Source organism: Moschus berezovskii, chromosome 28 (assembly GCF_049115385.1).
Source record: "Moschus berezovskii isolate FMDL1 chromosome 28, NW_MosBer_1.0, whole genome shotgun sequence".
NCBI classification, from domain to species: Eukaryota; Metazoa; Chordata; class Mammalia; order Artiodactyla; family Moschidae; genus Moschus; species Moschus berezovskii.
The window spans coordinates 12,055,492-12,080,804 of NC_142487.1; the positions used below are offsets into that span (position 1 = coordinate 12,055,492).

The 25,313-nt window shown below is 41.4% G+C and overlaps 1 protein-coding gene across 2 annotated transcripts in view; it reads left to right on the plus strand.

Annotated features, from left to right (window-relative positions):
• The first annotated feature begins 1,969 nt into the window (after nt 1–1,969).
• The window catches only part of LOC129549807 (nucleoporin SEH1), a 99,427-nt gene continuing 76,083 nt past the window's right edge, over nt 1,970–25,313 (plus strand). Inside the window, exons 1-9 of one of the 2 annotated variants that reach the window (XM_055417260.2) lie at nt 1,983–2,217; nt 5,191–5,241; nt 8,290–8,436; nt 10,590–10,801; nt 14,501–14,599; nt 16,653–16,793; nt 17,486–17,643; nt 18,806–18,956; nt 21,533–22,330. In XM_055417260.2, coding sequence (XP_055273235.2) covers nt 2,107–2,217; nt 5,191–5,241; nt 8,290–8,436; nt 10,590–10,801; nt 14,501–14,599; nt 16,653–16,793; nt 17,486–17,643; nt 18,806–18,956; nt 21,533–21,737 — 1,275 coding nt within the window. In that variant the 5' untranslated portion in view covers nt 1,983–2,106 and the 3' untranslated portion in view covers nt 21,738–22,330. Of the gene's footprint in view, nt 2,218–5,190; nt 5,242–8,289; nt 8,437–10,589; nt 10,802–14,500; nt 14,600–16,652; nt 16,794–17,485; nt 17,644–18,805; nt 18,957–21,532; nt 22,331–25,313 lie in introns of those variants that run through there. The other variant, XM_088833457.1, reaches the window with a different exon arrangement.

Genomic DNA, 25,313 nt, shown 5'->3' on the forward strand with positions numbered 1-25,313 from the left:
GTCAGGAAGAGCACTCTCACCTTGAAATGAAGTCTGCTGGCACCTCTATCCGGGACTTCCAGACTCCAGGCCTGCGAGGGAACACATTTCTGTTGTTTAAGCCACCCAGTCTGCGGTATCTTACTGTGGTACCCAAGCAGACCAAGGCAACTGTGAAAGTGCATTGCTAGCCAAGCCTGCTAAAAGCAAACTATTTCTGGTGGAAATCTTAATTAGCAAGTATTGAGGGAAATGCATCTGTCAGACCCAACGGCTGTGAACCAGCTCCCATGGGATGAGTTAATCAGCTTGAGCAATGAAATGACATCTGTAATAGCAAGGGCAGTTGCAGTGAATGCCTGCATAAGTATACAATAACCCACCATTATTCTCCAAGACCCTCCTGCCTTCTGCACAGGCCAGAGGTAAGCAGCACTGGGATGTGGTGGGTGCCACCAGCCCTGAATCCTTCAAGCTGTTTTTGGTGGCACTAAGCTCTAAAAGTATTGTTTCTGGCTCCCTACTCTCTTCAGCAGGGGCAGCTCTAGTGGCGTGCACTTGACCTTTCCTGGCATATAGCCCTCCTTCCACAGGTCAGGGAACCAACTCGAGGATTCTGTCTGTTGCTGAGTATGCCTACCCCAACCACATTCCAGAGCCAGGGAAATAACCACAGGATAGCTTTGAGGACCCACTGTGAGACACACCTGAGCCAGAAAACCTCTGGTCAGCTGACCTCCTCAAGGCCTGCTCTGACTGGTGGATCACAGTGATGTTTTGGGTCTCCTGAAATCAGGGTCAGTTTGGAGCTGTGTGCTCAGTATTCTTGAAAAGTCTAATTATTTCCTTTTCCCCAAAGCATAATCACCGACCGTGGTAAAAGGTCCCAGGTCCCCCAAGGGAAGGCTGGAAGATTCAGTGTGTATTTTTGGCAGCACAGTAGGGTCTTTCCTCAAGGTGATCTGGCCTCCTCTTTATTCAAGGGTTTTTGGGTCTGTAAACTGGGTCAAATGTGATGTTGATTGTAAGGCTGTCACTCTGCTTTTATGACTTTTCTGAGTACTTTCTCTGGCAATGAGTGTCTTTGACCTTAGAGCAGTTACAGTAGTTCTTAGTTATCATACCGGCAACTCATGGATTTGGGGGTCTGCCCTCGACGAACCGGGCTACAGTCCACAGTGTCACATGTATGTGTCCTCTTAAAGTACCAATAAAATCTTACCATTTTTAGTGGGAGGGGAAAGGCAAGTGAAGGCGTTTCTAGCAAGGCCAAACCATTTCTGCAGATCCTGGGGGGACGGGGACAGCCGGGGCCACGCCCCCGCCACACCGCACACCCTGGACACAAGCTCCTTACGCACCGCTACTCTCTTCGCCCACTCCCGGGCCTGGCCCGTCTCCCGGGGACACACGCCCCAACGCGATGAGACTGACTCAGGCAGGGCTGAAGCTTGCAGACGATAGTCTTAACCTTCACATTCCCCTAATCTCCACACTTCGACAGAGAGCTCCTTAAGACCCCTTAGGGCACAGACGGGCTTCCCTTGTGGCTCAGCTGGTAAAGAATCAGCCCGCAATGCGGGGAGACCTGGGTTCGATCCCTGGATTGGGAAGATCCCCTGAAAAAGAGACAGGCTACCCACTCCAGTATTCTGGCCTGGAGAATTCCAAGGGCTGTATAGCGCAAGGGGTCGCAAAGAGTCGGACACGACTGAGAGACTTTCACTTCACTTCACTTCAGAGCACAGACTGCGCAGCAGTCTACCGACTAGCTACGGGGCCCGCGCCGCCCTGTGTTTGACCGGCCGCCGGGCCTCGAGAGGGTACGACGGACCGGGAGCGGGGCCTTGCGGGGTGTGACGCGCCGGGGGCGGGGCCCCGCGGGGTATGACGGGCCAGGGGGCGGGACCCCGCAGGGTATGACGGACCGGGGGCGGGGCCTTGCGGAGTGTGACGCCCAGGGGGCGGGGCCCCGCGGGGTATGCCGGGCCAGGGGGTGGGGCGGGCGCAGCCCGGGGCGCGCGAGCAGCACCCGGGAAGTACCGCCGTGCGCGCCCCGGCGTCGGGTCCGGGTGGGCTGCGGTCCGCGCGCCGCCGCGCCGGAGGCGGGAGGGGCCCTGCGCAGCCATGTTCGTGGCGCGCAGTATCGCGGCGGACCACAAGGATCTCATCCATGATGTGTCTTTCGACTTCCACGGGCGGCGGATGGCCACCTGCTCCAGCGACCAGAGCGTCAAGGTGCGGGCCGAGCCCGGAAGCGGGCGGGACGTTGCGCGGCCCGCTGTCCGAGCGAGGGGCGCGTGGAGAGGGGACTGCTCCCGACTTGAGGCGCCTTGCCGGGCACGAGGCCGGCGGCCTGGCAGGCGGGCGCCCTCCTCCCGGGTATTGTGGGGTCACTGCCGCCCGGGCCGCCTCTCCGCGGTTGTCTGCGTGCGTGCGTCACGGCGGCGGGCGCGCTCCCGCTGCGGGGGAAGCAGGGCGCGCCGGTCGGCCTGGCTTGCCCTGAGCTCCAGGCTGGGTCCGGAGCGCCTGGAGCGGGTCGGCGGTGGTCGGCGGGACCCAGGACCCGGGGCGCCGGCCCCCCGCGCTCCGCGGGCGCCCGTCGGATTGGGCTCCCGCCCTCCATGTTGTCACAGCAGGGTCGCGACGGCGCGGCCCTCGCCGACGGGTCTGTGGCGAGGCCCGGGTTTTCTCCCCGCCCCGCCGCGGCCGCGTGACCGTCGCGATTGTTGGCGTCCGTTAACCGAGTAGGTTTCCTTACCCGCTTACCTGTGCTCTAGAGGATTGTCACGTGTGCGGAGTTTTTGTCTGTTGGGGTGTTGCAGTGAAAAATCTTCGTCAATCCCGCTTTTTATGTTTTTTGAAAGTTTTCTTTAGGCTCATTCCAGTAGAGGAATTAGTATTTTAAAAGCTCTTGAGAGTACTTGGTAGATGGTCTTTTTGAAGGTTGTACTGTTTCACACCGGTGAAGAGTATCGGTGAGATAGTTGTCCGTGTTGGGCGTTATCATTGCAGTTATTTTTTAGTGTTTTCGTTATTGCAGTGAACTACAGGTAACAAAATTTACCACCTCAACCGTTTTTATTAAGTATGTTTATATCTTTGCATCGGTCACCGCCATCCTCATTTTGTACTGTTCGCATTAGGCATGACTCATCGATCCCTGAAGCGTCCACCCCTGGCCCCCGCCCTTGTACTTTCTGTCTTTGAATTTGGCTACTCCAGAGGCCTCATACAAGTGGGATCATACAGGATTTGTCTTTTTTGTGACTGGCTGATTTCACTTAGCTTAATGTTTTGAAGTTCATATGTGTTGTAGCATTTGTCATAATTTCCTTCCTGAGAAAGGAAGCGTTTAAATAATCTAAAAACTTTTAAAGAGGCTAAGTATATGTATCTGCATATACCACATTTTACATATCACTCATCTGTTGGTGGAGTTTGGTTCCTTCTACATTTTAGTTGTGAACAATGTTGCTGTGAATGTGGGTGAACAAGTATAGCTTTGAGACCCTGCTTTCAACTCTTGGGTGCAGACCAAGAAGTGGAATTGCTGAATCACATGGCAATTCTGTTTTTATTTGGAAAAATTTTAATAATTTTTATATATGTGTTGCTGTTCTTGGGCTTTCTCTAATTGAGGAGAGCGGGGGCTACTCTTCGTTGCGGTGCGCAAGCTTTCTCCTTAGCGGCTCTTCTTCTTGTGGAGGACGGGCTCAAGGTCACGCAGGCTTCAGTAGTTGGGGGTCATCAGCTCTAGAAAGTGGGCTTGACGTTGGCAGGCGAAATCTATCCACCAGGGAAGTCCTGTTTGAAGTTTTTTGAGGAGCCACAATACTGTTTTATCATTATATTTTAAAAAATGGATTTATTTGGGGGACGTATCATTATATTAAAAAAACTAGTTGAAATGTCATTGTAATGTCTATTTTTTGTTGGTATGAAGGTTCAGTGTTTTGTTTTTGATTGTTATATGTACAGTTGAGTCTCGTTATTTGCAAGTTTTGTATTTGTGAATTTGCTTATTCTGTAAAGTTTATTTGTAACCCCCAAAGCAATTCTCATGGTTATTTGTTGACATGACCAGGTGGCAGAAAAATTGGAGTTGTCCAGGTTGTGTTCCCAGCTGAGGTTGGACAGGTGACACTCTGCCTTTCATTCAGGCTTTTATAGTGCAAACAAGCATCCTTCTCAGTGTGTTTTTGGTGCCACATTTTTCACATTTTCATTCTTTTTGTTTGTGAATTTTACTGGCTGAAGTGGTCCTCAAGTGTTCAGTTCAGTTCAGTCGCTCAGTCATGTACGACTCTCCGCGACCCCATGAATCACAGCATGCCAGGCCTCCCTGTCCATCACCAACTCCCGGAGTTCACTCAAACTCATGTCCACAGAGTCAGTGATGCCATCCAGCCATCTCATTCTCGGTCGTCCCCTTCTCCTCCCGCCCCCAACCCTTCCCAGCATCAGAGTCTTTTCCAGTGAGTCAACTTGTCCTCAAGTGTAGTGCTGCATAATGTCCCACAGCAAAAAGGCTGTGAGTGGCTTCCAGAGAAAGTGTGTGTTAGGGGAGCTTCATTTAGACGTGAGTTACAGTGTTGGTGTGATTTCAGTTCAGTTCAGTCACTCAGTTGCATCTGACTCTTTGTGACCCCATGGACTGCAGCGCTCCAGGCTTCCCTGTCCTTCACCAACTCTTGGGGCTTGCTCAAACTCGTGTCCATTGAGTCGGTGATGCCATCCAACCATCTCGTCCCCTGTCGTCCCTTTCTCCTGCCTTCAGTCTTTTCCCAGCATCAGGGTCTTTTCCATTGTTCAGTGTTAGTGAATCAATAATGTGTACAAAATAAGGTGTTTGCAAACATACACAGGTAAAACAAGGTTATTTACAGGTTGGTTGATAAATACATTGTGACCAGAGGCTCCTGTGAATTGCACCTGTTTCCCCTGGGGGGGGGTGGTCAGTATTGGCCCAGTGACTTTCTAGGGCAGCAGCACTGTAAGTGCCCTACTTGAGTGGCACTGTTATCATCTCCATTAACTATTGGAGCAAAAGTTCCTTGACTGACATGTTCTCAGTCCTCAGTAAATATTTGGCTGAATGAATGAATGTTTACTGATTTTATCTTTTGTGAATTTATGTTTCCCTCCTTTGTCCTCACTGACTCAATTAATTTTAGGAATTCTTGGTATATAATATCTTTTTTCTTACAGGTCTGGGATAAAAGTGAAAGTGGGGAATGGCATTGCACTGCTAGCTGGAAGGTTAGTATTTATTTTTACGGTAATTTAAAAAAATTGAAACATTTACTTCGGTTCTAGTAAATGACTTCTAGAAGTAAATGACTTCTAGTGACTTCCGTTCAGTTTTGAGAATTATAAAATTTATACCTTTTACTTTTTTTCACTATTAAAGTAGCAAATGCGCTTCAGAAAATTTGAAAGTATGAGTTTGAAATTCTGTAGCATTTTAACCTAATTGTTCTTAGCATCTCAGTATGTCTTACTTACCTTTTTCCTTCACATATTTTTTAATAGTTGTGATGTTTTGTACATAACTTTATTTTTTGTTTTAAAAAATAGCTTTACTCAGGTAGAGTTTTAGGTATCTTGAGAATCGTCAATTTTAAATGTAGAGTTCAATGAGTGTTAGTAAGTTTACACAGTTGGCAGCTCTGCTACAATCTAGTTTTAGAACGCTTACCATCAACCCTGAAATTTCCCTTGTGGCAGCTTGGGAGTAAATCGTCTTTCCCTTCTTATGCCCCAGGTGACCACTGAACTGTTTTCTGTTTATGAAGTTTTACTTTCTTTAGACATTTCATATAAATGGAATTTTACAGTATGTAGTTATTTGTTTCTACTTGCTTTCCTTAGCTTGTTTTTGAGGTTCATCCATGTTGTGGTATGTATCAGTGGTTTGATCCTTTGTAAAACTTAGTAGTAGTCCATTGTATAGATAAAGCCACATTTTACTTACTCATTCACTATTTGATGGACATTTGTTTGTTTTTAGTTTTTGATGATTATGAATGCTGTTATGAATATGCCATACAAGTCTTTGTGTGGACATTGTTGATTCTTTTAGATATCTAGGAGTAGAATTGCTGGACTGTGTAAGGTAAGGGAGTTAGACAGGGCGAGGTTCAGAAAAAGAATCACAGGCACTTTACAGGAACAGATCACCTTTAATGAGGCCAGAAGGGGCAACAGTCAGATTATCAAGCTGCTGCACTTACTCAAGAAAAGAGTAAGTATATATAGGCATGTATGTGAAAAGTTATTGTCTTAAGGGGGCTTGTTCTTCTCCAAGGTTGTTGGGAGTAGTTATCTCTTAAATGGGCTTGGGCAAGAAATTTCGGAGATCTGCCAGAGGCTGGACAAGCTGGGAACTGGGTGTAATCAACCTTAGTGTCCATTTTTTTCTTCGGGGGTAGAGAGTTGTTTTGCATAGAATGGGGGGAGGACCTGGAGGGGAGTTTTAACTCTAGGCTGTTTTGAGCCCCGTAACTTTCCTTCAGACTGTGTATAGTTTTAAGTTTTTTGAAAACTGCCAGACCTTTTTCCAAAGTGCCTAAACCATTGTATGTTCCCAACAGCAGTGTATGAGGGTTCCAGTCTGTCTTTTTGATTATATTAGTAACCATCTTGGTGGGTGTAAAGTGTGTCTCATTGGATCTCGGTTTGTATGCCTTTAATAACTAACAGTGTTGACAGCATTTTCATGTGCGTGTTTGTCATTTATTTACCATCTATGGTGAAGTGTCTATTGAAATCTTTTGTCCTCCCCTCCCACTTTTTAAATTGTGGTGAGAGTCAACATAAAGTTAACCATTTCAAGTAAACGTAAATTCATTTATTGCAGTCACAGTATTGTACAATTGCTTCCTGTATCTAGTTTTAAAACTTATTATCACTTCAAAAGGAGGCTCGTATTTTTGCTTTATAATTAACAGGTTTCATTAGTACTTTGGTATGTTTTTAAACATAAATACAACAACAAAACAAATATGACAACAGATATACCCTATTTTGCTTACTAATTGATATTTGTTTGCTTTTATTGTGATGAATCCTTTGTGCAGTCCTTATTCTATAGTTAGATCATGCTTTACCTGGAAGCTAGCATTTAGCAGACTCACTGCGCTAGCGCATCTTTGACTTAATAGCTTATATAAGTAAGAAAAGTGAAATAAAAAGATTGGACAGAACAGAGAATAAAAATAAGGGTGCAGGGACTTCACTGGTAGTCCAGTGGTTAAGACTCTGGTTCCACTGCAGGGGGCACAGTTTCAATCCCTGGTCAGGGAATGAAAATCCCACATGCCAGCAGCCAAAAAAAAGAAAAAGAGTTTACCGTTGGATGATGACATTGTTACCATGTAGAAATTATTGAATTATGAAAGTGTTCTGAGATTGAGTGTATAAAAAGTGTTAGATACACGGAAGCCTGAAACAGATTTTGTGAGTATCATGGATGGACTGGTGCTTGTGGTCATACAGTATTTTTATTGGAAAGCACAGACAATTCTATTGATGTGAAATGCTTATTTTTCTCTTGGTCAACATGAAGAGCTGAATAATAGTAATTTGATGGTTTTCATATATAAAGATAGTGCTGTTGAGCTTTAAATTATTCCCTCAGAATACAGAGATTTGGGTTTCTCTGTAGTTGTCCTGTCATTGCCTCTTTTCCTGGCCAGACATCAGAATCATTTTAAGCATTTTGTTGCTACAGTTTCTTGTACTGTCAGGCTTTTGAAGCATATAATTTTGATTAATCTTACTTATTAGGTGGATGTTCCCTATAGAAGCAATTTGCAAGTGAAGAAAAAATAATGGACTGATAGAATCTCTGTTTAAAAGCTTTGTTAGGTTAAACTCTGAACCAGGTCTCTGTTGGTAGCCTGGAAAAGGTCAACTTTATCCAGAAGGGTTTTTTTTTTTAATTCATAAAATGTTAGAAGAACTTGACTCCAGAAGAGCTGTAATCTTAAATATGAAGTATCTTCTAAAAGTTAAAAGTTCTAGAATTTAGCTTGTTTTTTTTTTGGCCGTGCTGCATGGCTTGCAGGGTCTTAGTTTCCCAACCAGAGATTGAACCCGTGCCCCCTGTGGTGGAAGTGTGGCGTTCTAACCACTGGACCACCAGGAAATTCCCTAGAAGTTAAATTTTTAAATGTTAAATTGAGTAGCTTTTTCCACTTGTCGAGGTAAAAATATCCGTATTCTATTTCTTCAAGTGACATCTTATATGTGTGAAAAATGGGTAAATTCCTCTTTTTCCGTTTTTTTCTTTTTTTGATTCCTCAGACACATAGTGGATCTGTGTGGCGTGTGACATGGGCCCATCCTGAGTTTGGACAGGTTTTGGCTTCCTGTTCTTTTGACCGAACAGCTGCTGTCTGGGAAGAAATAGTAGGAGAATCAAATGATAAACTGCGTGGACAGAGCCACTGGGTGAGATGTTTGTTAGCAGAGGGTGGGCGGGCGGAAGCCAGAGCACCCGAAGAGCAGTGATCTTTCTAAGGACACCTTGGGAAAGTGAGACTTTCAGTCTCATGCCTCTGACTTACAGGGAGGGGAGAGGGCTGCCGATTGACTGATCACCAGTAGCCAGTGAGTTAGTCATTCATGCCTATGTAATGAGGCCTCCATAAAAACCCTAAAGGATGGGGTTTGGAGGCTCCTGGGCTGGCGGAGTATGGGGACCTGCGCTGGCAGGAGCCTGGGGGCTCTGCACCTGTCCCTGACCGTACCCCGTGGGTCTCTTCCATGTGACTGTTCCTGAGTTACAGCAGGCAGTGAGAAGCACAGGTAACACCCGGGTTTTGGACTGGTACCTAAAGAATGACGGTCTTGTGGGACTGAACTCTGCACTCCAGAATCAGATGCTATCTAGAGGTAGTTAGTGTCAAAACTGAGTTGAATTCTCCTTGGACACCCTTCTGGTGTCAGAATTGTCTGTGGGTGTGAGGATTAGCCCCCAACCCCACTCTCCAGAATTGAAATTGTTACCAGAACCCTTTTACTTCTTTAGGGAAATGTCTAATCAAGTCCTTTGTCCATTTTTTGTTGTTGAGTTGTAGGTAGGAATTCTTTATGTACTGTATTTCCTTAACGGATATGTGATTTCCAAATCTTCTTTCTCATTCTGTTAAGTTGCCTCTCCAGTCTCTTGATAGAGTGTTCAAGGTTTGTGTGCAAGGATTTCATGAAGTATAGTTTAGTTTTTCATGTTTCCTTGTGTTTCTGGTGTAAGTCATTACCAAATCCATTGTCATGGAGACTCTGGCCAGAATTTTCTTTTTAAGAGTTTTATAGTTCAGTGCTTACGTTTAGGCCTTTGACTCATAATGTTTGTATGTGACATAAGGCAGGTATCTATTGTAATTCTTTTGCACTTCAGTGTCCAGTTCTCTGAGCACCTTTCATTGAGAAGATTGTCTTTTCCCTATAGAATGGTCTTTGGCATCCTTGTCAAAAATCAAGTGACCGTATTTGGAGAGTGGTGGCAATATGAAGGATTTTTTCCTTCAAACTTAATGATTTGTATTTAGTGTTTCAGCATTTGTGTTATATTAATTATTTATATAATCTTGTAATTGCTACCACTCCTAAACCCAACTTATAGAAGTTGGGTCCCCAAACTATAGACAGTAAGCTGTTGATTTGTAAATTTTTTGACAGTTTCAGTCAAAAGTCAGCTCATGTAGGAGTCAGGCAGTAGCTAGTATCTGCCATGCTGGGGTTCCCTAATTTCCAGAACACCAGCTTCCTACCATTCTCTTGGTCTCTGCTGCATGCCTTCTTTTAAAAGTGGATACTATTGGTCCGAGCAGGGTTAACCAGCACTTAGACTTAATAGGAGAAGTTGTACTCCCTCCCTTTTGCTGTTAAAGGATCTTAAGGCTGTTTGCAGCCTGGTTTGCATGACAAAACTGCCCATATGAAAATTCTAACATTTTCTGCTTTCTCCTATCTGCCTAAGGGCTTCCCAGGTGGCGCTTAGTAGTAAAGAACCCACCTGCCAATGTAGGAAATGTAAGAGACTTGGGTTCAATCCAGAGTTGGGAAGATCCCTTGGAAGAGGACATGGCAAACCCATTCCAGTATTCTTGCCTAGAGAATCCCTTGGACAGAGGAACCTGGCAGGCTACAATTCATAGGATCGCAAAGAGTCAGACACAACTGATTTAGTGCACACACACTGCTTAAGAAGAAAGAATTTATTAATAAAGTTAGGCTTCCAACCCACTCCAGTATTCTTGCCTGGAAAATCCCATGGACAGAGGAGCCTGGTGGGCTACAGTACATGGGGTCACAAAGAGTCGGACACGGCTGAGTGACTAACACACTAACAGGTTTCACAAGGTCTTCTTTCTAATACATTAAAAGGAGCAGCTGATTATAGGTCACTGATTGTGAGCTTGTGTACATGGTGTTTTGCCAAGTCCTTTGGAGGAAATTGAGGCCTCCCCAGTTTTTGAGTGTCTTTTCAAGGTTGTGCAGTTTTCTGGGGAAGTGGCAGCGGGTTTCTGTGATTCAGAGCCTGTGCTCTTTCACCCTGACATCCTTTTTGTGTGTAATTTACATTGTTTTTTTTTCCCCAGGTCAAGAGGACAACGCTGGTGGACAGCAGAACGTCCGTTACCGATGTGAAATTTGCTCCTAAGCATATGGGTCTCATGTTAGCAACATGTTCAGCAGATGGGATAGTTAGAATCTATGAGGCTCCTGATGTCATGAATCTCAGCCAATGGTCTCTGCAGCATGAGATCTCATGCAAACTCAGCTGTAGTTGTATTTCTTGGAATCCTTCAAGGTAGGTGATATAAGCCTAGTAATCATTACACTTAGCATCAGATGCTTTAGTTTTTTGAAAATGCTTTTAAGTGGTCTTGTTTATTTTTAAAAATATATATTATGTAGAATAATAATTCTCTTTTCTCCACCCTGTCATGTCTCTTACTCCTCTGTTTCTACTCCATAGAAGAAGCTAGCCACTGTAAACACTCTGGTGCACTTTCTGAACTTTTCCCATGCATATATAAGTAAATATTTACTGCCTTTATAAACACACATACATATACAAACACACCTAGATATATGCTATCATGTACAAATGGACCCAAAACACACAGACGTGTATAGACCTAACATTTTCCTTTTTTGTAGTTTGCTTCTTACAAATACATTGTGGGCTTTTTTTTTTTAATTTCTAGTTTAAAATTTTTTTGGATTGTGTCGGATCTTAGTTGCAGCACGAGAGATCTTTGGTTGCAGCGTGGGGCTTCTCTCTAGTTGTGACATGTGGGCTGTAGAGCACAGGGACTCTGTAGTTGAGGTGTGTGGGCTCAGTACTTGTGGTGCCCAGGCTTAGTTGCCACGTGGCATGTGAGATCTTAGTTTCCTGACTGGGGATCAAACCCACGTCACCTGCTTTTGACGGTAGATTCTTAACCACTTGACCAGCAAGGTCCCCCCATCGTGGGTGTTTTCCTTTGTCTTAGTGCATCTAGTCCTATCTTACTCCTTTCGTTGCTGGGCAGAGTGTGATTCTAAGACTGTTACTATTTTAAGTGGTTTCCTCATGCCTCTGGTTCTTGCCATGTTATCTTTAAATGGAATTTATACTCACTCTGTGAAAGATGACTTTAGCACATTAAGAAAGCTTTCTACTTGTGAAGATGTGACTAGATATTTTATTTGTTTTTCAGTTGTATGTAATTGTCATAATTCAAATACTTCTCCACTTAGTGGTTTATCAATTTTCAGACTGTTATGTTGACTCACCTCTCTTAAAAAAAGAGGAATTTGCTTCTGTCACACATTCATGCTCTGATTTCCTAATGTTTTGTTACACTGCTTGTATAGTGACAAGATTTATAGTATTTGTCTTTATGTTTTATAAACATTTAGTACACATAAAAGTACTTTTATCTTTTGATTGTAAGTTGATTCAAAATATTAAGTAGCAACTGAATTTGTAAGACTAGATAGTATTCATTCCAGACCCAGATTAATCTATTTTCATAGATTTAGTTCACAGAATAATGTGATATTGACACTGTGCTCTTTTCTTGTTATTGATTGCTTTACTTCAGGTTAGTTAGGTGTCACAGTTTTCATATCATGAGTTGTCTTTGGACTTTTTTGTTTTCCTTTGGTCATGCAACTCTTAAGGTAACTTTTTTTTTTCCTCTATAGGGGTTTATGGCAAAGTATAAATTCTAGAACACCTGAAAATGTCTTAGTTTTACTCCATGCTTTATTGTAGTTTGGCTAGCTCTAGAACTTTGGCTAAGTTCAAAATATAAGAACTTCAGAGATTTTAAAAGATTCTTGAATCTTTTAAATTTTAGTTGGTGAGAAATGTGCGGTCAGTCTGATTCTGGATCTTTTGTAGGGAGCCTATTCTTTCTGGAAAGTTTCAGGATTTTATCTTACTACTACTTTGAGATGCAAGTATATTCTGTGAGTTTGTGGTTTGTCCGTTTTGACAGTATGATGACTTGATTGCAGAAAGTTCTGAATTTTAATATGGCTACATTTAAGTCTTTTATGTTGTTGTGCTTTTTTTTTTTTAATTTGAGAAATTTTTCCCCACCTTGATGTTATCAAGTGTATTCTGAAAGGTTTTTGGTTTTGTCTTCCCTTTTGGCTCAGCTGGTAAAGAATCTGCCTTGCAATGCAGGAGACCTGGGTTCGAGCCCTGGGTTGGGAATATCCCCTGGAGAAGGGAAAGGCTAACCACTCCAGTATTCTGGTGTGGAGAATTCCATGAACTGTATAGACCATGGGGGTCTCAAAGAGTTGGACGCAACTGAGCCATTTTTACTTTCACTCTTAGGTCATTAAACCTCCTCGAATTGGTTTGTATGGTTTAAGATAGTGGAATTCTAAAATTTAACCAGGATGTTTCCACGAATTTTTTTCTTTATTAGGAAAGATTTCAAGTATAGTGATAATACAACAGACCCTCATATATCCATCACCCTGCTACAATAATACAAAGCCACTCTTGTTTTTGTTCATGAGTGCCCCATGACTCATTACAATTGGTTGGTTGATTGATTTGCTATTTATTTGTTTATTAATTAGAGGTTGTAGCTTCTAGAATTTCCTCTTTAGTGATAGTGGTTGAGCTCTTTTGCCCTTAGTATTTTTGCTGTCTTATGTCCTTCTGCTTCCTGGAATTCCTCCAGATTTCTTGATTTCTGATGGCATATTCTGATTTCTGCACTCTTACAGTGTATTCTTTCATCTTTTCATGGAGGTATAGAAAGGAATTGCAGGTGATCAGTCTCCCGTATTCAGAGAGTTGGATGGTTTTGTTCACTGTTTAGTTATGAACCATATTTGGAAGATGGTTTAAGTGTGATCTTTTTTTTCTGAATATACAAATGAGGTAATCCTCAATTCAGGTTGTTATCTGGATGTTTTATAATTTATTTTTTAGAATATTTAGCAAACAATTTATATTTTCAGTGATTTTAGAATATATTATCATAAATGTACTTGTCCTTGCTCAGATATTTAACATTGTGAAAGAATAATCTGTGGAACACTGAAAGAAGAAATCTTGTGAGATATAGAAACTACTGTAATTTATACCCCTTTGAATAGCCAAGAATTATAGTATATAATTTGTAATTTTATTTTGTCACTATAGCACTTTACAGTTTACTTGGTGTTTTTCTTATATTAGGTAATTTGATCTCATTATCAGAAGCTTTAGTAATAAAGAGCTAAATTTTTTTTTTAATTACATTTTGTTTTTGGCTTTATGAGATTGGCAGATCACAACATCAAGACTAAACAGTTTTGAAACATCAAGGTTAAACAGAACCTCTATGTCACTTTCACAGAGGTATTAATCTGAATGTGGGAGGCAAGGGAAATCAATATCTAGGTAATTAGGCATAGAAATGGAAAAAAAAATTAACCTAGAGTTCACCTCAGAGTTCATTCTCTTATTGCTTATCTTTTGCCTTTTTGAAAATGTAGTTGGCTACAAATGAGTGTGGAGACTTAAAGAATGATAAACATGCCTTCCTAAGGATGGTCTTTTCTACTTTCCTCCTCCATTGGGATGGGATTCTTTTTGTGCAAAGCATGTAAAAAAATTTTTTTGCCATGGATTTGGTCACCATAAAGTTACTTTTCATGTAATAGTTAATGACCAGATTTTTTTAGGAAGAAAAATTCTAAGATCTCTTATGTGTGTTTTTTTTTTTTTTCTGATCAGTTGAATGCTTGAAGCCTTTTATCTGGGGAAAAGGACTACTTTCTATCTCAGCCATAAGAAAATTTGGTAGAAATATGGTGAAAGGCTGGTGTCCTTGGTCCCTAGGTGAGACCTCCTGGGTACCCTTCCTGGGCCTGTGGCACTGGGTGTGGTGGAGGTCTAGTCCACAGCTGACCGGTAGGTTGCACAGCTGTTGGATGAGTTTTTAATTCTTTGAACTAAATGTGTGTTGATGTTATAATTTGGAAAATACATTTTTCTCTTCCTTTCCAGCTCTCGTGCTCATGCTCCCATGATTGCTGTAGGAAGTGATGACAGTAGTCCAAATGCAATGGCCAAGGTTCAGATTTTCGAATATAATGAAAACACCAGGTCAGTACTGCTTTGGTTTAGTTACTGTTCTGAATTGCATTTAATTTTTTAAAATGTTATTTCTTTATTTATTAATTCAATTATGCATTATTTGTCATATTTACTAATTTCCTATGATATGCTAAGTTCTCTGTTCTGGTAATAACTAAATTGAGTGATGTAGCTGCTGCTGCCGCTGCTAAGTCACTTCAGTCGTGTCCGAATCTGTGCGACTCCACAGACGGCAGTCCACCAGGCTCCTCTGTCTCTGGGATTCTCCAGGCAAGAATACTGGAGTGGGTTTCCATTTCTTTCTCCAATGCAGAAAAGTGAAAAGTGAAAGTGGAGTCGCTCAGTCGTGTCCTACTCTTAGTGACTCCATGGACTGTAGCCTACCAGGCTCCTCCGTCCATGGGATTTTCCAGGCCAGAGTACTGGAGTGGGTTGCCATTTCCTTCTCTAGAGTGATGTAGAGGAAAAGGTAATTGGTCTCCCAGTATGTGCCATCATGCAGGGAAAACAAAAAAACGCAAAATGGTGATGAATTTTATAAAATGGAAGATTCATTCAAGAGAAGACTGTAGAATGAGTAGAAGTTGGCCAGACAGAGTGCAACTTTCCAGGTGGAGAGAATGAGCCAGTGTAATCTCACTGTGGTTGGAACATACGGGTCAAAGGGAGACCATGTGGTGGGAAACCTGCAGGGCTTATGTCTTCAAGACCTCCTGCTTAGTGTCCAGTCTTTATCTTAAGGGTATTCTGAAGCCATTAAAAGACTTCCTAAATGGAGGGTAACAGGATCAGATGGTTGTTTAACTCTTCCCGAGATGTGGAAATAGAACTGGAAAAGTCTCTGATGCTGGGAGGGATTGGGGGCAGGAGGAAAAGGGGACGACAGAGAATGAGATGGCTGGATGGCACCACCGACTCGATGGACATGAGTCTGAGTGAACTCCGGGAGTTGGTGATGGACAGGGAGGCCTGGCGTGCTGTGATTCATGGGGTCGCAAAGAGTTGGACACGACTGAGCGACTGAACTGAGAGCTTCCCTTTTTTTAGAGATTTTTTTTTCCTTAATTTTATTTATTTATTTATTGTTTTTGGTTGTGCTGGGTCTTTGTTGCTGCTTAAGCTTTTCTCTAGTTGGAACAAGTGGGGGCTACTGTCTAGTTGCAGTGCGTGGACTTCTCATTGCAGTGGTTATTCTTTTTGTGGAGTCCCGAGCTGTGGGGTAAGCAGGCTTCAGTAGTTGCGGCTCTCAGGCTCTAGAGCATAGGCTCAGTAGTTGTCACGCGTGGGCCTCAGTTATTCCGTGGCATGTGAGACTTCCCAGATCAGAGGTTGAATCCCTGTATCCTGCATTGGCATGTGGATTCTTTAAGACTTAGCCGCCAGGGTAGCTCTGATATAGCTTCCTTTATCATCACTTAAAAAAAATTCAATTCTTGCTATTATTATTAGCTCAACTTTTTTCTTTACACTCAAATCTTAGGAAATTTAGGTACCCTTTTTCTTAAAAAAGATATTAATAGCTAACAAAGCAAGATCTCATTCTAATTTTTCATTAGCTCTGTTTTAAGCTAAACTTAAGAAAATTGAGGGAAGAAACCTGGGAGGTTATATTACTTTCCTAGGGCTGCCGAAACAAATTACTGCAAACTGGTGGCTTAAATCAGAAATTTATTCTCATACTTATGGAGGCTGGAAATCTGAGATCAAGGTATTGTCAAGGCTTGATGCCTTCATACTCTTTCCTTGTCACTTCCAGCTTTTGGAGGCTCTAGGTGTTCCTTGCCTGAGCAGCGTAACTATACTCTCTGCCTGGTCTTCACATGGCTTCCCCTTTGAATGTCTGTTCTCTGTCACCCTGAGATCCTTACTTATATCTGCAAAAGCCTCTTTCCTTAGGTCACAGTCTTCATCAGTTCCTGGAGGTTGGTGCTGGGACGTACTACACACAGCAGAGGTGAACACTACTACATGTGAGCAAGATGGAATAATGGAGATACCTAGACATGTGGCTTTTGAACATTTTCATTTATGATGATTTTAAGGTAAATTGTTTTTTTATTAGGAAATATGCGAAAGCTGAAACTCTCCTGACCGTCACAGACCCTGTCCATGATATCGCCTTTGCTCCGAACTTGGGACGATCTTTCCACATTCTCGCCATAGCAACCAAAGACGTGAGAATTTTTACATTAAAGCCTGTGAGGTGAGTTTTTGAAGCAACTAATTTGAAAATTCTCTTATCTTTTGCTTATTTTCATTTGTGGAGGAGAGTGTAGAGGCAAGACTGACCTGAAGAATAGATTCTTAATGAACATTTTATCTGTACATATATGACTTCAGGGAATGGGGAATTGAGTAAAGAGAGATATATATTTTCTTAGTTGTGTTTTATTTAGGCAGATACTAAAAATGAATTAGATCCTCTGAATATAATTGGACACTATACATGTTTGAAGGAATGAGAGGTGGCAGTTTACTTAAGGAAAATTAGTGCTGAGACATTCTTGTGAATAATCTATTTAGCTTTAATTTTGGAATTCTGAACCTCAGTTCTTTTTCTTTTTTTCCCTTCTTCCCTTTTCTTATTCTTCCTACTACTTTTCTTTTTTAAAAGTAATCATTTTCATCTCTCTTATTCTTCAGCGTTTTGTGGGGAATAAAATCCTCTTTAGTCACTATCTTTTATGTGGTAGGATCATGCCAGGTACTGGGGAGTCAAATGAAAGTGACTTGGCCCAACTCTCAGTAAGCTGTTACAGAGGTTGGAGGTGGATATGGATATGACCTTCTGGTAGCATGTATGTGAGACCATTGTTATTATTTAGAACAATGAGAGTGTGAGTGTATGTGTGTGTCCATACTCAGAATTCCTCAGGAATTTTTTTTTATTAACAGGAAAGAACTTACTTCCTCTGGTGGGCCAACAAAATTTGAAATCCATATCGTGGCTCAGTTTGATAATCATAATTCTCAGGTCTGGCGAGTGAGTTGGAATATAACAGGAACAGTGCTGGCATCTTCAGGAGATGATGGCTGTGTGAGGTTGTGGAAAGGTAATATTTCAGTGGAAGAATTGTTGTTGTATGTTGCTACTTTAGAATTTTCCCTTAGAAATGTAAACTCTGAAATGTTTTGAAAACAATGTCTATGGTTACTTTTAAATTCATGTCTCATATTGTTTTGAATCTCTATCATTTTACCTAGTTCATAGCAGTGATTAACTAATTGAAGTACATTTCCGTGTGGAATAAAGTAGAACTAATTGTGACAGGATATACACTACCTCCGAAGATACCATTTGCTATGGGTGTAACTTGTATGAGTTCTCTGCAGACTCAGGATACAGTCACCTCTTGATTCAACAACTGCTTTAGCCAACTAGCCCTTAGAAGAAAATCTAGGGTCTTTCTCACTTCTCTACAGCTCCCAAAAGTTAGAGAATCTTGAGGCCACTGATTCTAAAAGTTTTACAAATGCCAAGCAGAGAGAAGGCGGTGTGGACGTTTGACACTGACTGTGGGTGTTGTGGTCTGCTCTTCTCCATGGGTGTTTATCCTCTGGGCAGGGTGGATGTGATTATAGCCCAGTTCACTTCCCCTGAGAAGTGGCCATTCCCGAAATGCAGTTTGACTGAGTCTCCTGGGGTCAGCTTTTGGCTGTGTAGAACCAGCCAGGCCTCAGGGTCTCTGCTGCCCTGTCTACCTCTGGACTTTAGTCAGGACAGCCCCATTCCACCCAGCAGGCTCCCTATTTGGATTTTCTGGGCTCGGTGTCTTTAGTGACCAGTTTTGCATCCAAACCATTAGGCCAAGCTGGATAAGCCACTCGGACCCGAGGTTCTGTTACCTACATCCACGGGGACATTAAATACCCACGTGACTTAACACCTGCTTGAGAATGTGACTCTGTTACCCACACATCATACCTGAAATTCATTGTAATGAAGACAATTTATTTTGATATTAATGTGATAATGTGGTAGCTTACATTTGTCAATATGTATATTGTAAGGAGAGGAGTGGTGAAAGTTTTGTTTTTTAAATTAGTAATTCTTTAAAAAACTTCAAAAAATAATTGTTAAAATTTAAAAAATGTTTCTGCCGTTAATCCTAAGAGATGTATAGCCCGTAGGTCTCTCTTATTTCTTTAATTGTAGATTTGTGCACTGGAACATAGTTGTTAGTCATGTTGATGTTTTGACCACTTTCCTTCCAGCTAACTATATGGACAACTGGAAGTGTACCGGCATTCTGAAAGGTAATGGGAGCCCTGTCAATGGGAGTTCTCAGCAGGGAAACTCAAATCCGTCCGTAGGTTCAAATATCCCAAGTCTTCAGAATTCACTAAATGGATCTTCTGCTGGCAGGTAGGCTGTTTCATGAGAAAACTAGCAATTATCTTCTTTTTAAATCATTCAGGTAGCCATACTGAAGGTGTGTTATTTTGTGGGTTTTTAGATTGAATCAAGAAATTCGCACATAATTGTGACTATAGAAGAGAAAGCACTTTAGTATCTCTGTATTTGGTTTATTATTTGGTCATAATATTTACAGGTAGGTTATGATATTGTTGTACTTAGTGGTCTACCAGAGACGTGTGTAACTGGGAAGTAGTGAGATGAAGAGGAAGTGTGGGACAGCGCTGGGGCTTGTAATCCAGAGTCAGTGTCATTAGTGTTGGGAAGGTAGCCTGAGTCAGGTTAAACTAAAATTGTAAATAAAACACATGAACTAAGGCTTTGTAGAAGAGTGAGTTAAGTGTTTTTTTTGTGTGTGTGTGTGTGTTTAAAACTTTCATTTAGATTATAAGAGGAAATGGTAAATTGAATTGATTTTTAGAATTTTTAGTATGTTTTAGATTCGCAAAGCATGTTTGATGTGATTAGAGTCATCCTTTGTTTTCATAGTCAAATTTCAAATATGAATTTGTAAGGTAAAATTATTTTAACATGCTTCTGTGAATAATTTGGAATACTGTTAAGGAAAATTTAAAGCACAGCCTTAACAAACTATACTGTAATGGTTCTTTTGTCAATTTAAGAGAATTGTATTTTAAATTTCCTATTTTTATATTACTATATTTTTATAAAGAAGTCCTGCTTTTTGATTTTTAAGTATTTGTATAAAAACAACTTCAGGTACCATAGGAGATATAAGAATATAAAGATTATTTCATGAAGCAAAGGATACTAGTGTTCTTTTTTTTTTTTTTTCAAATCTAGTGTTTGGTTGCTGCCTGTACTGCATATTTTCTTTTGTAAAGAGCTTTGAAGTTTTTATCTGTGTTCTTATTGTGCCAATAACCATGTGTGTTAGATCTGTGATGCATTTTCCCTTCTCCATTTGTATTATGTCCTTTAACAGAAAGCACAGCTGAGTACCAGCTAACTGGAGTAACTTTGCTGTTTTGCTGCTTGTTGCATGCACACAGGAATGGAAAGCGAGCTCCTTTTCCCCTTCCCCAGCGCCGTTTGACCTCTCCCAAGATACACCAGCAGCCTGCTTACTACTAAACGCAATCCAAAAGGCCTTTAAAAATACAGTGTATATCATTTTTTTTTGTACTAGCCAGTTTATTGACACACTTAAAATTTTTGAAATATAAATGGAGAGGCTTTTTGTTGAGACACTGTCACCAAAACAATGTTTTGAAATGTTTCTGAAACTCATGGGTTTTAAAATTAAAAGATTGTTACCATCCTCAGTAGTTGGGAGGAGGGAAAATATCACTATTCCATCTGGAGAATGTATATAGACTTCTGTCTTTTATTTTCTAAAACAGTAGGCTAAAATGAATTTTTATAATTTCAATTTGAGGATTGAATATTTTTCATAAAGATTGTTTTGAGTGCTAATTTGTTTACTTTTTGTAGAATTGGTTTATACATGATACTATTCAGTATAACTGTTATTTCTTTGAAATGTTTAAACTATTATTAGTGAAAGAGTGAGAGAAATAGTAGTGACAGTAACTTGACTGTACAGTTTGTAGATAGACAACATTTGATATTGCTTCATTTATAATTTGGTAGTAAAATGAAAACATTGTTGTAAGTTTTCAGTTTATATTCACTAAAGAGGTAAATATTTCTAATATGTGCTTGTATATTTTTATGGTGTGATTTCATGGCTTAAGGTTTCCTTCAAGTCAAAATTTGGAAACATAAGAAGCAGATAAAGCTTTGCTAAACTTGTGCATGCATGTTAAACCTCCAGGTTCCATGTCCCAGGATTTTCTTAATTTTGTTGGCTGCTTCATTTAGTTCATATCCTCTGATGACAGAGCTATAAATCTTTTTTTTTTGAGAAAATGCTAAAGTATTACGGGTAAGTTATAAAATAGTAGGCTAACAGTAGGACATATTTTTGAGCCCTTTTATTTATCAGCATTTTGTACTAATCAAAGGTTTTTGCAGAAAAACATCTAAGTGTATTCAAAGACTGTGTTTCTTGGAAAGTATATTGCAGTAGCTGGCCATACCATGTGAACGTCTCCCTGAATTGGTCCCGAGTGTCATGTGTGCACTAAAACTGCTGTCGCTACAGGGGAAGCGTTGCTTAAAGAAAAGCTTATGTGATACGTAGATTTCAGGATAGCATCAGTATGTTTCTGAGAGATTAGAAAATGTTTTAAATTATAAAATTAATGTCTTTTGTAACATTCATACTGAATTTTTTTTAACATTTTAAGTTAAACAGATTCTATTTCTTTTTTCAAGTTTCTATACTTGCTTAAGCAAGCCTGATTTGAATAAGGGTCTTGATTTTGCTGTTATGTTCTGTTAGTTTTGGCATGAATATACTAAAGCTTTTTTTTCTAGCATGTGTTTCCCCCTCTTTGGTTCTCTTTGTATTTACTACTTTTCTCTTTTTCTTCTGTTTTTTTTTTTCTCTGTTGTTTTTGTTTTGTTTTGGTGTTTTGTTCCTGTCTTCATTGTTTCAGGTATTTCTTTCCCCCTCTGGATTCCCCACGGGCTGGATCAAGATGGTCCAGTTATGCCCAGCTCCTTCCTCCTCCTCCTCCTCCTCCTCCTCCTCTGGTAGAGCACTCTTGCGATGCTGACACTGCCAGTCTCCAGTATCCTCACCCTCGCAGACGATCTCTCTCTCGGCCTCTTAATCCCTTACCTGAGAATGAAGGGGTTTAAAAAACACTGATTTAACACTTAAAGGCCTTATTCAAGTGCTTGTAAATGCTTTTGTTCCTGGCTTTTTGTTTTTCTTTCAGAAGATTTTTCTAATTTAGGGTGTGTCTTGCATGTATTACAACCAGAACATGGTGTTTGGAACCTAAATGTGTTTGTGCTTTTGCATCAAAGGAATATTTGTTTCATTGGTTGATAGCCTTTGATGAAATAATGAGACGTGTACATACAACATTAACTGTGAGTTGCACACAGATGGTTGACTTCAAAGTGCCTGTTCTGTACATTTTATTTTGAACTGTTATGGTGTTAAGTTTCTTATGGTTTGTCATACTGGTTAATGTGAAAGCATATCATAAAGTTCACCTTGCCTTTGAGACATATTAAGAACTGTTTTTGATCTTCCAGGCTAATGTTGCAACTGACTAGTTTGTAAAATAAATCATTCCTGTGTATAAAGCAGCAAAACATAATAAAGACTGTTTGGTCTTTTTTTTCTTTAAAGAAAACTGCCTTTCACTCCTTGGAATTACTGTTTAAAGCTTTTGTAATTATTCTCCAAGTAGATTATTTAATAAAATATATTTTTAAATATATCAATCTGTTGCCTTATAAAAATAGAATGTATTCTATTTGGTGGTTTGTAAGGCTTATATCTCCTAAAATATCACATTGCTAAAAAAAATCTGAACAGTCAGAAACTGAGGGATGATCATGGCATTAATTTAGAAGGTAGAAAGTTAGTATGTAGACTAACATCTAGATCCAGCAGATGTCTACTTAGACTATTTGAACAGCATTGATGGTAGAGCTGTTATAAATGTATAACTTAAAATCTAATTTTCAAAGACACTTTGCTATCAATAGACACTCTCCTCTTAAACCCCAAGAGCTTTTTGATATGCAAGGATAAATAAGGTCCATTATGCTTTAATTTAAGGTGAGGTCTTCCTTCTGTTAAAGGACTTATTTTGGACTAATCATCTTACCTAGTTTCAAAGCAAGACGTCTCACTTTAAGTTTGGATCTAACTCAGAATTAAGAATTCAAGTTAGATTTCAATCATTATGGAGGTACCTGGGGTGAAAAGTTAGTGTTAGTCGCTCAGTCGTGTCCAACTCTTTGCGACCCATGGACTGGGCCTCCCAGGCTCCTCTATCCAAGTGATTCTCCAGGCATGAATGCTGGAGTGTGTTGCCATTCCCTTCTCCAGGGGATCTTCCCAACCCTGGGATTGCATTGAAGGTGGATTCTTTACCATCTGAGCCACCAGGGAAGCAGTATGGGGTAATTTAGTGAATATTGGGCATCTTCTGTGGTCATGTATGGATGTCAGAGTTGGACTGTGAAGAAAGCTGATCACCGAAGAATTGATGCTTTTGAACTGTGGTGCTGGAGAAGACTCTTGAGAGTCCCTTGGACTGCAGGGAGATCCAACCAGTCCATTCTAAGGGAGATTGATCCTGGGTGTTCATTGGAAGGACTGATGCTAAAGCTGAAACTGCAATACTTTGGCCACCTCATGAGACGAGTTGACTCACTGGAAAAGAGTCTGATGCTGGGAAAGGTTGGGGGCGGGAGGAGAAGGGGACGACAGAGAATGAGATGGCTGGATGGCATCACCGACTCTGGACATGAGTTTGAGTGAACTCCGGGAGTTGGTGATGGACAGGGAGGCCTGGTGTGCTGTGATTCATGGGGTCGCGGAGAGTCAGACACGACTGAGCAACTGAACTGAACTGCAGTGGGCATCTTCTGTGTGCAAGACACTGTGCTAACACTTTGGGATATGTAAAAAAACATTAATTCTAGTGGGAGATGGCATTTACAGAATTTACAAACAGTAATAAAGATTTAGCTTCACAGTAAAGGTTGAATGGTACAGGAGGCATTAAAGGGATTTATGTGAGTCAGCAGGATTTGGAAGGGATGTAGAATTTCGATAGGTTGGAATACTTAAAGTGGAGGAGGGCGGAGTCCAGGGTGATGGCCCAAATAGAAGAGGCAAGAGAATTAAGTGTTAATCCACTGAATAAGGTGCATATTTGGGGAGCTAGTGGGAGAGGAATCTGCACACGTGCCTTGTGTTCACACTGTAGAAGGTGCTGGAACTTGGGGTGTTAGCACTCAGAGCAGTTGGTAAAGGGTGTGTGAGACATCCACCTTTCCTCACTGAATCCCTGCCATGGGGCTGCTTCAAGCTCTACCTGGAAATACAGCTTTGAAATTCACTGGGGGGTCTACTCTTCCTTTTCAGTTGGTCAGAGAACAGCTAATGTTGCTTGAGTGCTTTCCATGTGCCAGTGCTCTTCTGGATGCAAGTTAAATGACTTTATCCTCACAGCAGTCCTCTGAGGCAAGTGGTCTGATGATCCCCATTTTACAGATCAGGCCACCTGCAGGTTGCATAGCTAGGAAGTGAGAGCACTGAGATTTAGGCAGTTTGGCATCAGAGTCTAGACTCTTTTCCTGTATATACTTTGAGTATAGCTCTTTGTTATGGTCAGGTTGCTCCGTGGCATGAGGGACAGCTCTGGTCACTTGATCTTGATGATGGAAGGACAGTGAGTTGGGTCTCAGGGATTCAGGGTGGGTGACAGTCTGTCACACAGTCCAGCAGTTCACTGCTAGTGTGTGGTGTAGACGAAGGGTTGCTTTTTACTTTCAGGTAGTATCTTTTCAGCTCTTAGAGCTAAGTCTTTGGTTTATTTTTCCAAGATTGAGAAACTCTTGAGATTTGTCTCCATTTAAACTCTGATGCTGGGAGGGATTGGGGGCAGGAGGAGAATGGGACGACAGAGAATGAGATGTCTGGATGGCATCACCGACTCGATGGACGTGAGTTTGAGTGAACTCTGGGAGTTGGTGATGGACAGGGAGGCCTGGCGTGCTGTGATTCATGGGGTCGCAAAGAGTCGGACACGACTGAGCAACTGAACTGAAACTTTGTTTGTTGTGGACCCAGGTAGAATTTAGTTCAGTAGGGGTAGTTGAATGCCAAGGATAGAAGGTTTCAAGGAGAGATGGCAAGAGAACTGTGGAGACATCAGTGAATTTGACAGGCCAGTCCTGATTAACTAAAACAAGTGTGCAAGTAGTGTTCAGGGCCAACCCAGAAAACATGGGATGAGTGACAAGGTGTGCAAAGAGGCAATTAAGTGTAGGAGAGACAGTGGTCTTTGTGTGATAAACAGAATCAAGGAAGGGTGGGTGTTTTATTCTCTGCATAGAGAGAAAGCGTTTCCAAAGGTAGAGACAAAAAAGTGAAAAGGGCATCCGTGGAGGATCACTGAGCAGTACTTTAGAGGAGGTAGAAGGTCAAGTTGTAAGCGGCTATCTTTTTCCACCAGGCTAAAATTAGGAGTAGAGCCTGTCAGCATTCAACAACCGTTGAATGGACGAAGTTAAGGAGTTGAATTTGTTAGAGGAACTGTATGCAATAAATTTTGGGATAAAGCAAAATGAAAGGAGTGGTTTCTGTAAAACAGTAGGGCCTTATGCTGAGCAGGCTTTGGTGATGGGATTCGTGACCTAAGGAGAACGGAGACGGAGGAAGGCAATTAGGGACCGACCGTCTCA